At 40.1% G+C, this 12,713-nt stretch overlaps 1 protein-coding gene across 3 annotated transcripts in view; it reads left to right on the forward strand.

Moving 5' to 3' along the window:
* The window catches only part of cep152 (centrosomal protein 152), a 70,490-nt gene that overhangs the window by 34,343 nt on the left and 23,434 nt on the right, over positions 1–12,713 (forward strand). For all 3 annotated transcript variants that reach the window (XM_080214312.1, XM_080214313.1, XM_080214314.1), the window contains 10 exons: positions 1,069–1,269; positions 2,250–2,397; positions 3,114–3,205; positions 3,741–3,904; positions 7,212–7,419; positions 8,356–8,484; positions 8,600–8,730; positions 9,157–9,285; positions 9,866–10,001; positions 11,522–11,713. In XM_080214312.1, the coding sequence (XP_080070438.1) occupies positions 1,069–1,269; positions 2,250–2,397; positions 3,114–3,205; positions 3,741–3,904; positions 7,212–7,419; positions 8,356–8,484; positions 8,600–8,730; positions 9,157–9,285; positions 9,866–10,001; positions 11,522–11,713 (1,530 nt within the window). The remainder of the gene's footprint in view (positions 1–1,068; positions 1,270–2,249; positions 2,398–3,113; positions 3,206–3,740; positions 3,905–7,211; positions 7,420–8,355; positions 8,485–8,599; positions 8,731–9,156; positions 9,286–9,865; positions 10,002–11,521; positions 11,714–12,713) is intronic.

Here is a 12,713-nt window from a genome sequence, read left to right on the forward strand (position 1 = left end):
GTATGATACTTCAAGAAAGACGCTAGATTTAGTGCATCATTTTGTGCATCAGCTCACCCTCTGGACAGCAGCCTTTACTATGCTAGTAAGAGGTTTCTTTCCATTTACTACGTCACTATGCTTTTAGAAGGCTTTTCTAGGTGAGACTGCCAACAAATATTAATTGAGGTAATTTTTGCTATACTCCTATGTCCCCAAGAAACAGGATTGAGTTTGATAAAATCCATTCTACATGGAACCCTTGCACCTGACTTTTGAAGCTGACAAGTTGAGCCAAGATTCTGCAGTTGAAAATTCTTAACCCCATATGCCACTCTGAACAGTACACTTTGGAAATATTTTGTATGCTTTTATTAATTTGCTGATATTGCTAGTACTGATTTCTCTATTGCTTGCAAAATGGTTGCATGTGAAGCAGTCGTTTTTAATGGACTATTACTTGGCCAATTATTTGGTCCACTTGCAATTGTTTATCTTACTTGAAGTGGAATGGACATAATTGGGGCGGGGCGGGGGGCGGTGTGGTGATTCTCCCATCCTGCTGCGCTGATTTTTTAACACAGCAGGCTAGGAGATTAAAGCGCTGGCCAATACACACTGGCTGTCCTGCCCTGAGTGCACCTGATGTGGGTATGCCGGCGTTGGATTGGCGTAAACACAGTAAAAAGTCTGACAACACCAGGTTTTAGTCCAACCTATTTATTTGATAATATACTCACTAGCTTTCGGGTTAGCCCCTTCGTCAGGTGAATGGAGAGTTCTGGCCTCAGACAGAGCATATAAAGCATATGCTCTGTCTGAGGCCAGAACTCTCCATTCACCTGACGAAGGGGCTAACCCGAAAGCTAGTGAGTATATTATCAAATAAATAGGTTGGACTAAAACCTGGTGTTGTCAGACTTTTTACCGAGTGCACCTACCAGCCCTGACGCAGAGCTGCATCCCATGTGCAGAAGCTGATTTTCATATCATTTAAATCCAGTTTGCAGACCTGGGACTGAAATCTCTGGGACTGTTAGCCTCTTCTACATTCAATTTAATTATACATGTTTGTGGGTTTCTGTGCAGGCATTGAAGAACCAGAAGATTGCTGAAGCAGCCATGGAAAGTATGCAGCAGCAACTGTCAGAACTCTGTCGCTCAGAATCTCTCACTCGTGCCAGAGAACAGCATGAAACTGTCATTAATGCACTTAAACAAAAGCATGAGGAATCACTGTTAGTTATGCAGCAGACTCTTGATGCAGCTAGCATTGCTTTGGAAGAACAGGTTAGAATCTGGTATTTTTAATTATGAATAGTATTGATTTTTTTATACTGCATTGATGCTGCAGTTATTGTTCTGCCGGATGTACCTGTTGGCTACTTAAAATTATGTAGGGTGGAATTCTCCCAAAAAAAACTCTGTGCCAAATTCGCATAAAGACTGGAGTAAATCCCACTGGTTTTTTTCAGCGGACTTTCAAAACAAATCTCCCACACTCTATGCATCACGGAGTGCCCAGCATGAATCCTATTTAATGTGTGGGCGAGCCTCCTCAATCTCCCAATTTTCCCCTTCCCTCTGCTAGTGATCCGACTGCACAGTGGCAGTGGGGTCCCCCTTAGCACTGCCTGGTGTCTGGTCAGCAGTGCCAAGGTGCCTCTGGCATTGCCACTTTCCCCTTGGACACTGCCAAGCTGACAGTGCTTGGGGGGGCACCCCCTGACTCTCTGGAGACCTCCATGGCCTCCTTTCATTACAACACATTAGTGCTGTAAACACTTGTGGCAGTGGGGGTGGGGCTAGTGGGCTTGAAGATTTCAGTCCTGGGCTCACTAATGAGATTGAAATGATAAATAATTTATTCAGCTCTGTGCCAGATCCCAGTAAGAAGCTCGCTAAATGGCCTCCATTCATGTCCCCTGGCCTGCAATGCTGCTAGAGCACTGCAATGGGCTGGGAGAATCATCACCTTATTCTTTGGAGTAATATGTACATACAATTGCATAAAACAATTGAAGGAAATACATTCCTGTATAAGGCCTATGGCAAAAGAGACCATTTTGGCAAACCTGAATGATGTCAACTAAAGCATAATGAAGTCTTTAATTTCAAAAGATTGCATTATTTTTGGAAAGTTTAAAAAATTGTTTTAAACAAATACTTTTTATGTATTGTGTAAATCACCAGCACGGTTCAAAATGCAAAATGGCGAATAAACTTGTTTCTTTCTCCCCTTTTTCTTTCTCCTTATCCTCTTCTGTCAGAAAGACAATTCTAAGCGACTTGAAGCGCAGGTTAAACAGTTGCAAAGGCAACAGGAAGAAACCAAAGTAGAGAAAGCGGAAATAATTAATGGGCTAACGAAAAGTTTAGAAGCAAGTCAGCAGCAGTGCAGGGATTTACTGCAAACAGGTTAGAAATCTACTTAAGTACAAGATTAAAGTTGCATTATGATTTTTTTACTTAGAAAGGAAGACACACTCCTTCATATCAGCTGCAACTTTTGATTATTCGTATAACCAGACCACATTTCCTAGTCGTAGAAAAATGTAATACCTTTATCATAGAAAAATACATAGAAAAATGTAATACCTTTATCATCACAAGTATGCCAAGCCTGACCCAGAAATGATGTGAAGTTTGTTTGGGATAATTAAGTCTCACGAAGCTCAGACATGTTTTTACTTGGTGCCACTATAATCTTATAGATCCTAACCTCTAGCTCATTATAGAGTAAGTACTTGCTCAATGTTAAATTCTAGCACCATAAACCTGTAAGTGGGTTGGCATGGTAGTTAGTACTGCCGTCTCACAGCGCCAAGGACCCCAGATTCAATTCCCAGCTTGGGTCACTGTCTCTGTAGAGTTTGCACATTCTCCCTGTGTCTGCATGGGCTTCCTCCAGGTGCTCCGGTTCCCTCCCACAGTCCAAAGATGTGCAGGTTAGTTGGATTGGCTATGCTAAATTGCACCTTAGTGTCAGGAGGAGTAGCTGGGATAAATGCATGTGGTAATGAGCTTAGGGCCTGGGTGGGATTGTGATCAGTGCAAACTCGATGGGCTAAATGGCCTCCTTCTGCACTATAGGGTTCAATGATTCTAAACTATATTATGTGTGTGTGTTTCAGGTTCAATGCAGGAGATCACACAACTTCAGATCCAACTTCAACAAGTCCAATCTGCCAAGAACATCAGTGACAGCATGAACAAAGCTTTACAGGTCATTGCTATATTAAGTACAAGTAACGATGTGATGCTTTCTAGAATGCTTGAGAATGTTTTCGATTACTAGTGCTTTGGGTAAGCTTTTACATCAATAGCATCAATTTGGTTTTCGATATTTGACTGATCAAATTGAACAAAATTTCAGGAAATGAGAGACTGATGGAGTAAAGGATGATACTGATGAGTAAAAATATAAAGAAATTAATAACATGAGAAAAATTGTATCTGATAATTGTACTTGTTTCTTTCTACTTGAAAAGCCCACATGGTTACACTTCGGCTTGAAAGCATGGCAAGAACACAGTGCCCTTCATTGATGTAACCATGAAATATAACTTCCTGATATTCAATTTAGGCTATTTTGGAATACTTTTGTTTCCATGCTGAAACATGACAATTTTTAATTAATCTTTGCTTTATTTCTGCTTTGGACTATATTCTTCCCCTGTACCTGCTTTACTATCCTCTTTAATGCAAAATCTCTCCCCTCAAATTCTGTAAATTGAAATAACTTAATTTATTTTTTTCAGGAAGAGCTGACTGACTTGAAGGAACAGATTACTTTTTATGAATCTGCTGCTAAGATTGATGCTCTTACTAAAGATGTGCAGGGAGAATCTGAACTTCCCATGTCAGATTCTTACATGGACCTTGGTATCAGGAATGGGAACTGGAAAATTCTCAGGTTCCAAAGGTAGAAATTGCAATGAACCCTAATTATAGCAACTGTGAAATTCTTATTGCAGACATTATACGTCATTATCCATTTTTAAAATCTTTTTCCACAATATGTTTCAAATTTCTTGTTTAACCTCTGAAGGATTCATTTTTCTATGGAGTGTAACAGTGTAAAGATATGATGTTTATTGAACTTGTTTATTTGCTCCTTTTTCAAATGGTGCATTTGCCTTACCTTGTGTTATGAAGGCAATGTGTTGCCATCTTTACAATGAACAAAGGCTTATTAATGGTCTGTAAAATTTGGTTCCTCGCATCCTTTTTTCTGGTGCTATAGATGTCACTTTAGCTTCGTAGTAGCATTTAACATATGAACAAAGGGCCTCCTCTCGTTTAATAAGATGTGATAGTAAACTTAAATCTGTGTCCTGCCTATCCCTATTAACTTATCACCCTCCTTACCAAGAATCTATCCACCTCTGCCTTAAAAATACTTTAAAATATTCACCCTGAAACCAGAAAATCCCACCAAGGTCAACAGACCTTTCCATGGTCCGCCGCTCGTCTGCTACAATTCCTGTGGCAGGTTTAACAGAAAATTTCGTCCCTCTGCTTTCACCCCCTTTTTGAGGAAGTGTTCCAAAGACTCATGATCCTCAGAGAAAACATTTTGTTTTAAATGGATGGCCCCTTATTTTTAAACAGTGACCTGTAGTTTTAGACTAAGTCTTGTAAACCTTCTCTGAATCCAACGCATTTACATCTTTATGGCACCAATTATGCAGTTCTCCAAATGTGGTCTCCATAATACCCTGTACAACTGAAACACAACCTCACTACATTTGTGTTCAATTCCCCTTGCAATACTGATAATGTTCAATTAGCTTTCTGAAGTACATGCAGTATCTGCACGTTAACCTTTGTCAATTCATGTACTAGGACACTTGGGTCTGTCTGCACCTCAAGAGCTTTGCAATCTTTCACCACTTGGATAATATGCTTTTTTACACTTCCTGCCAAAATGGACAATTTCACATTTTCCTTTATTATACTCCATTTGCTAGATCTTTGTCCATTCGTTTATCCTATCCATGTTTTTTGTAGCCTCTTTGTCTTCTTCACAACTTGCATTCCTGCCTGTCTTTATGTCATCAGCAAATTTGACAACCATCTCTGCTCTTTATATCAAGGAAGTGTTTGATGTGTGTTGTCAAGGAGATCTAGTAAAACTGAAGTCAGTGGAAATTGTGGGGTGCAGGACCTAGGGATGCAGAATTGGAGGGGTGATGGAGGTGAAATGCTCCATCTAGAGTCGTAACTATCGCAAAGAAAAATGGTTATAGGAGATGATCATTTTGGCCCTAGCAAGAGTCTGTACATCCACTCATTTCAGCTGCTTTGTCATTGACCTTGCCATCATCATAAGGGCAGAAATGAGATGTTCACTGATGATTGCAGTGTTCAATTCCATTTAGAACTCTTCAAATGCTGAAGTAGTCCAGGCCTGCATGCAGCAAGACATGAACAATATTCAGGTGTGGGCTGGTAAGTGGCAAGTAACGTTAATGCCACACAGCAAGGAAATTACCATCTCCAACAAGAGCGTCTAACCACCTCCCCTTGACATGCAACTGCATTACAAACCCTGTATTCTCTACAATCAATACCCAGGAGGTCACCAGAAATCGAACTGGACTGCTCACATGGCTATAACAACAAAAGTGCTGAGAAAACATAGGTCTGGCAGAACTGTGGAGAGAGAAACAGTGTTCGAGTCCAAGGTGAAGTCAAGTTAGAGTCATGTTGGATTTGAGATGTTGCTTCTGTTTCTCTCGCCGCAGATGCTGTCAGACTTACTGAGATTTTTCAGCACTGTTTTCATTTCAAATTCCCAGCATTCACAGTATTTTGCTTTTTTCTTGCCGCATGAATGCTGTGACTATAGGACTAGGCCAAAAGCTGGGTTTCCTGTGATGTAAAGCTTCTAAAAGCCTTTTCACGTCTACAAAGTGCAAGCCTGATGCACTTGCCTGGATGAGATTTCCAATAGCACTCAACTCTACACCATTCAGGACAGAACAGCCCACTTCACTGAGACCCAGTCCACTACCTTAAGCATTCATTCCCTCCACCAATGGCACACTGACTGCAGTGTTTCTCGTTTACAAAATGGACTGCAGCAACATGTAAAGCTGCCTTCTACAGCACCACCCAAAAAGGATACGTTGGCTCTCATAACTTGGGTTATCTGCTGAGATATGTGTCCATTCAAAAGCACATGTAGAGCTGACTGGGTGTTAGCAGTCAGCAGAAATTTGAAGCATGGTGTCTGGATTCATTGCGCATCATAATCCCTGTTCCTGTTTTCAGGCGCAGTCAAATCCTGCTCCCTTATGCTGTTTATTCTCCCTTGCAGTGACAAGAATTGTAGAGTCCCTACAGTGCAGAAGGAGGCCATCCAGCCCATTGAGTCTTTACTGACTTCAGTGGAGTACCTTCCAAGTCCATTCCCTCTCCATCCCCGTAACTCCACATAGGAAGTTAAGGAGTAAGGAGTGTGACATGTTTGAGATAGATCTACTCTGTGGGTGATTACTGGGTTCTAATGACCATTGTGACGGTAGATTTTGTTTCAGAAAAGGTTGAGGTCAACAATACAGATCTATTAGATTAGAAACTTCTAGCTATGAGATTTGGACATGCCTAATAAGACCCTTGTCAGGCCTCATTTGGAGTACTGTGCGCAGTTCTGGTCGCCTCACTATAGGAAAGACGTAGAAGCTATTGAAAGGGTACAGAGGAGATTTACAAGGATGTTGCCTGGACTGGGAGGCATGCCTTATGAAGTTAGGTTGAGGGAGCTGGGACTCTTTTCCCTGGAGAGACGAAGGTTGAGAGGCGACCTGATAGAAGTTTATAAAATGTTGAGAGGAATAGATAGGGTGGATTCTCAGAGGCTATTTCCCCGGGTTGAAATGGTCGCTACGAGAGGACACAGATTTAAGGTGCGGGGAGGAAAGTACAGAAGTGATGTTAGGGGTAAGTTTTTCACTCAGAGGGTGGTGAGTGAATGGAATCGGCTGCCGTCAGTGGAGGTGGAGGCGAACTCGCTGGGGTCTTTTAAAAGACTTCTGGATGAGTATATGGGGTTTAATGGGATTGGGGGTTATAGATAGGTCTCTAGATTGGTAGGTGTTGATGTGATCGGCGCAACTCGTGGGCCGAAGGGCCTGTTTGTGCTGTAATGTTCTATGTTCTAATCAAGATACCTGGGTGTGTCTTTTTTAAACTTGCCTTTTCTTCTCTGCTTCCATCCCTTGAAGTACAATGCGACATGGTTGTTCTGATAAGATGTCTAAGGATGAGATGATAATGGAACTGAAGGCTGAACTCGAGCGATCACTGAGCAGCATCAGAACAAAACGTCATCAAGTTACTCAGCTTCAGAATGAAACTAAAGAATGTCAAAAACAAATTGCTGAGCTAAAGGAGCAATTACAAAATGCAGAAAAAATGGCAAGAAGTCATGAGGTCAGCTATACAATTAACTATTTTAAATGTTATGTTTTATGAAGTAGTGTTGAAAATAAATCCTTATGCACTTAATTTAGTTGACCTACTTTGAACACAATGAGGAAAGTGTAATCACTTCAATCCACTGGCCACCAACTCTGCATTGGCACTTCTGTGACTAAATGCATATGTTGGTTAACATTTAAATTGTTTTTTCCATTAGTTCATAAAAGGGGTTAGATATCTTCAGTGTACTGATTCCCTTGTGAGCTCAGTTGTGGCAGAAGACTCCCTGCAGGACAAAGCAATCACCTTAGAGATTCCTGAAAGCATTGCTGAGGTGGTCAGATATCACCTCAGACTCTCAAGTCCCTGGATTGTAACCTACCAAAATGGGGAAAGTTCATTTGGGAAGGCATCAAACCGACAGAGACTCTTAATCGGGAACATACAGGGACAAAGTCAAGGCATCCAAACAAATGTGCAAACCTCCCAAAGTTCATCCATTTGGCCCTTCAGTGCTACCTGCCCTACTTGTGCTAAAGTCTTCAGATCACTTATTGGTCATCTCCTAAACATTGAACCAGAGTGAAAGCAAGTCAATCCTGAGGGACTACCTGAAAAGAGTCAGATGGCTATATGCACTTCACACAGAAAACTGATTTCTTATGACTGCTTGAATTATTTACTTTCATTTTTCTCTTCAGCATTCTGTTATGGCAACTTAAAGTATTTCTGTTTTGCTCTTCAGCATTATTGAGTAATAAAGTTTTTCCTCTGTAAAGGTCAATTAGACCAGTTGAGGGCACAGAAGGATGTAATTTCAATTGGAAACAAATTAATTGTGAAATATTAGTGTATTAAAAGTGAGATTTTTAAAAATTTTTGTTTTCTCAATCAGCTGCTGTATGAAGACTTAAAGCTGCATAATTGAATTTATTTCTTTGTATTCAGGTGAGAGCCAGCACATTAGAAAAGCAGCTGGAAGCAGCAGGACCCTGCTCATCAACCTGTGAAAAGGCACTCAGAGAAGAAGTTGAGAAGCTCCAATGCAAGATGCAGGTTCTACTCAAAGAAATTGAGGTGAAAATTGAATTCTAGCTCAAAATATAACTCTTCAATGGGTGCAAAACAAGATAATGGCATTTCTTGATTTAATATTTACTTTAAAAGCAAAAGCTTCTGCTTTCTTATTTAGGATAAACAGCAGCAGATTGAAAAACTAACTGATAGTGAGAAGCAGTTTAAAGAAGCAAACCAGGAGTTATACAGTGAAATGCGTCAGATGATTCAGGACTTTGACCAGGATAAGCAAGAGGCGATTGACAGGTACAATGTAAAACTATTGATTAAATGAAGTGGACATTGGCATACAAGATGAAGTACAGTAAGAAGTCTCTCAACACCAGGCTAGAATCCAGCAGGTTTATTTGGTAGCAAATGCCACTAGCTTTCGGAGCACTGCTCCTTCATCAGGTCAGCTCCTTATCTGACGAAGGAACAGTGCTCCGAAAGCTAGTGGCGTTTGCTACCAAGTAAACCTGTTGACTTTAACCTGGTGTTGAGATTTCTCACCATGCTTACCCCAGTCCAATGCCAGCATCTCCACATATAAGATGAAAGCATTTAATAGCACGCTTCAGGTCGATTTCAAAGAGAATTTGTGCATCTGTCTAATACATTGATGTGAATGGTAACAATAAAAAAAAACTTGTTCTTGTATGTTTGCTTCTTTTATGTGATACATCACTGCAGATGTGAGCGAATTCATCAGCAACATCATGAAGATTCCAAACGCCGGCTTCAACATGATCTGCTGGAACAGCACGAATTGGAGAAAGCTCAACTAACTGAATTTTATAAACAGCAAATCTCACAAGTAAAGTGAGTTTGTGATAGAATTAACTCCGTAAAATCTTTGACTAATTAAATTGAGTTAGGACTCCATCAAATGTTGTTCAGTTGTATGAACCAGTGTTGACCAATAAAGTTTGTTAACAGGTGTGGCTGTGGCAAAGCATTTTAGTCACTTGCACTAATTTAGTGTAAAGTGCTTTACATACACTGGCACAATACAGATAAATATACTGCACCAGCATTTTACATCATTTTGTAACCAAGGAGCAGAGCACTTAATGATCAAAAGACATGCATACACTGCTTCATTCTTGCCATTTTGCAGCTCACTAAGTTTGAAGTACACATACAAACACCATCCAAATAGGTGTATTGAGATCACCAACATCATTGCTTTTTTCATTTGCTATTGCAAGGACATGTAGCATATATTCATATTGGTTCATTCAGGTTTTGTGTCTGAGCAACACAATATAACTAGAACTGGCTGTGGGTGGTTTTGTGCCTAATGAAATGATACTCAAATTTCTTAATGGATTAAGGTATGATGAAATTGTATTATTTTTCTGGACCAATATTTTCCCCTAAATCCTTTTTCATGCATTAGTAATCATCTGGAGCAGCTGAATCATGAGATGTCCGGAGTGCAGGAGTGCTACATTACCATCTGTAAGGAAAAAGACTCCCTGGAGAGCAAATTGAGAGAAGAAATGTCCCTCAAGTTATCAACAACTGAGCAGGAAGTTAGTATTTAACATGAAAAAATATTTATCATTCATGTTCAATAGATGTTTTCAATGTCATAATTTTGGATGAGAAATCATAAGGTGCCTACTCATTTTGTGTTTCGTAATGTTCGTCATCCTACTTTTACATTTACAAGCCTCATACTTGTGCCACTAGTTCTTAAGTCCAGGCCTTGCCCCAATGCCTGAATGGCGAACGTAAAATGGCTGACTCTATGTAGCTTTGGGAGGAGATATTTTTGTCAGATCTTCTTGCTGGGTGGTTGTAAGTTTTTCACTTGATGTTCATATGTTTCTCAAAGCATGTGGTTTGGAATAGAGTGGCTCTAATGAGGTCTTATACAATATAAAAACAAATTTTCTCTTTGGTCAGTTGAGTATCTTAAATAATTTTTCTCCTACCAGTAATGCTAGTTGGAATGTGCTCAAAACAGAGGGAGATCCCGAGTTCAGCATGCGTTCAAATCTGTTACTATTTCACAACATTGCTTTAGGTGTGTTCCATTTTGACCATAAGCCAAAAAAAGCCTAGTAGTTTAAATAAAATTCCAGAGTGTATAGTTATTGTCATTATTTGCAACACTTTCACCATTTAAAAGCGGAGTTCAAATTCTGCCTTGTTTGATGAGTTTAAATTCTTTACAATATTATGACAACCTCATAATATTGTGGAAACTATAGTTCAGAAAAAAGCACAGAAAATACCCAGCAAATCTGGCAGCGTTTATCACTGTTTTCTTCTGGTTTATTAACTAGGGCATCAATTATCAATACTCTCTCATGGGCGATGTCTGCTGTGCGAAATAGAAATGTCCCATTTGAGCAGTAGGGCAGTGTTTTTTAAATTTTTAAATTTTATTTATTAGTGTCACAAGTGGGCTTACATTAATACTACAATGATGGTACTGTGAAAATCCCCTAGTCATCACATGATATGACCGCCATACCTCAAGAATTCAGTACTGGCACCTGTTCAGGTATGCTGAAGGAGAATTCAGTATGGCCAATCCACCCAACCAGCAAGTCCTACAGACTGTGGGAGGAAACTGGAGCACTGACAGGAAACCGACATAGACCCAGGGGAGAATGTGTGAACCTCACACCAACAGTGGCCTGAGGCTGAAATCGAACATAGGTCCTTGGAGCTGTGAGGTAGCAATGCTAACCACTGTGCTGCCCACGGTAATTAACTGTGCAGGATATCTGTGCACGAGAATCCCCAGAAAATGTTGAAATACTCCTTGTCTTAACTTCTAAAATGCAGTGTCTTTCATTCAAAGCCAACACACCCTGATTGCAGAAGTAATGGACCAAGAGAAAAATGTAGAACTCTTGAGGTATGACGGTCATGTCATAGTGAGCCCAGATTCAAATAGCCAAAAAATTAATCAGCTTTTAAACCTTTCAATAAGGTCTTTTTCCATTCTCAATGAAATTACTGCTTGTAGAAAAAATAACATTTGCTCCTCACTATTACTGTGTTCTAGATTAAGTATTTTGAGGGTAATTTTTTTCAGATGAAAAGGGCATTTTCAGAAGAAATGAAAGAGCATTTGAATGAGCTGCAGGCTGAGTTGGAAGAAAAGCACAAAGCTGAAATGGTAGCTGCAAAGGACCAGTGGATGATGGAAAAAGAAACTGATATTGAGCTACAACTTGAGAGGCGTGTTGTACTGGCCAAAACACAGTGGCAAGACGAGCAACAAAAGGTGATAGTATATCTTGCTAATAATATCAGTGGTCAAAATGTAGTGCTCTATTGATCCTTTGTTATCACCACCATCTTTGTAATGAGGAGCTTGTAGATTTATTCTCAGCCTAAGAGAATAAATCTGTGTGTTCGGACTTCATTAGTGAAGTTAAAGGTTGCAAAGATTTTTTTAAATGCTTACTTTTTGAGTTTTACATTAATTTATGTTCTGATAGTTGTATATGTTGCTTTGCATTTGTAATTTAGTTTTGCCTTGAACTATTTGCTTTATTTTATCACTGTAGTAAACTAATCCCAAATACAAATTTTATTCTAAAAGATCACAAAAATGTTGGTACTGTTGCCATCTTGAGTTTTCTCTGAATCGCTGGAATTATGCAAGTAACTCGTTAAATGTGAAATTGAGGATGCCTGGGATCCTGAAGATGATAAAATTATGTTTGTATAGCAGCAATCAGAATCCCTAGAGTGCAGCAGGAGGCCTTTTGGCCCATCGAACCTGCACTGATAACAATCCCACCAAGGCCCTATCCCCATAACCCATGTATTTATCCTGCTAGTCCCCTGACACTAAGGGGCAATTTAGTATGGCCAATCCACCTAACCCACACATCTTTGGACTGAGAGGAAACCGGAGCACCCGGAGGAAACCCACGCAGACCCTGGGAGAATGTGCAAAGTCCACACAGACAGTGACCTGAAGCTGGAATTGAACTCGGAGCCCCTGGCACTGAGAGTAAGCAGTGCTAATCATTGTGCCACCATGCTGCCCATAGTCCCCATAATGTATGGACATGTGGCAGCCAATTCATGCACAGCACAAACCCTCAAGCAATATTGTAATAATCGCCAGCTAATTGTTTTTCCAGTTTTTGGGTAATTGGGTAAAATATATTGGTCAGGGCACTGGAAAACCTTGCTACTATTCTTTCAATAGTGTCATCTGGTCTTTTGCATCCACTTGAGAGGGAAAATAGTGCTTCACAGAATTGATTACT

The sequence above is a fragment of the Carcharhinus amblyrhynchos genome, chromosome 28 (genome assembly GCF_965287045.1).
Source record: "Carcharhinus amblyrhynchos chromosome 28, sCarAmb.v2.hapA, whole genome shotgun sequence".
Classification (NCBI taxonomy): Eukaryota; Metazoa; Chordata; class Chondrichthyes; order Carcharhiniformes; family Carcharhinidae; genus Carcharhinus; species Carcharhinus amblyrhynchos.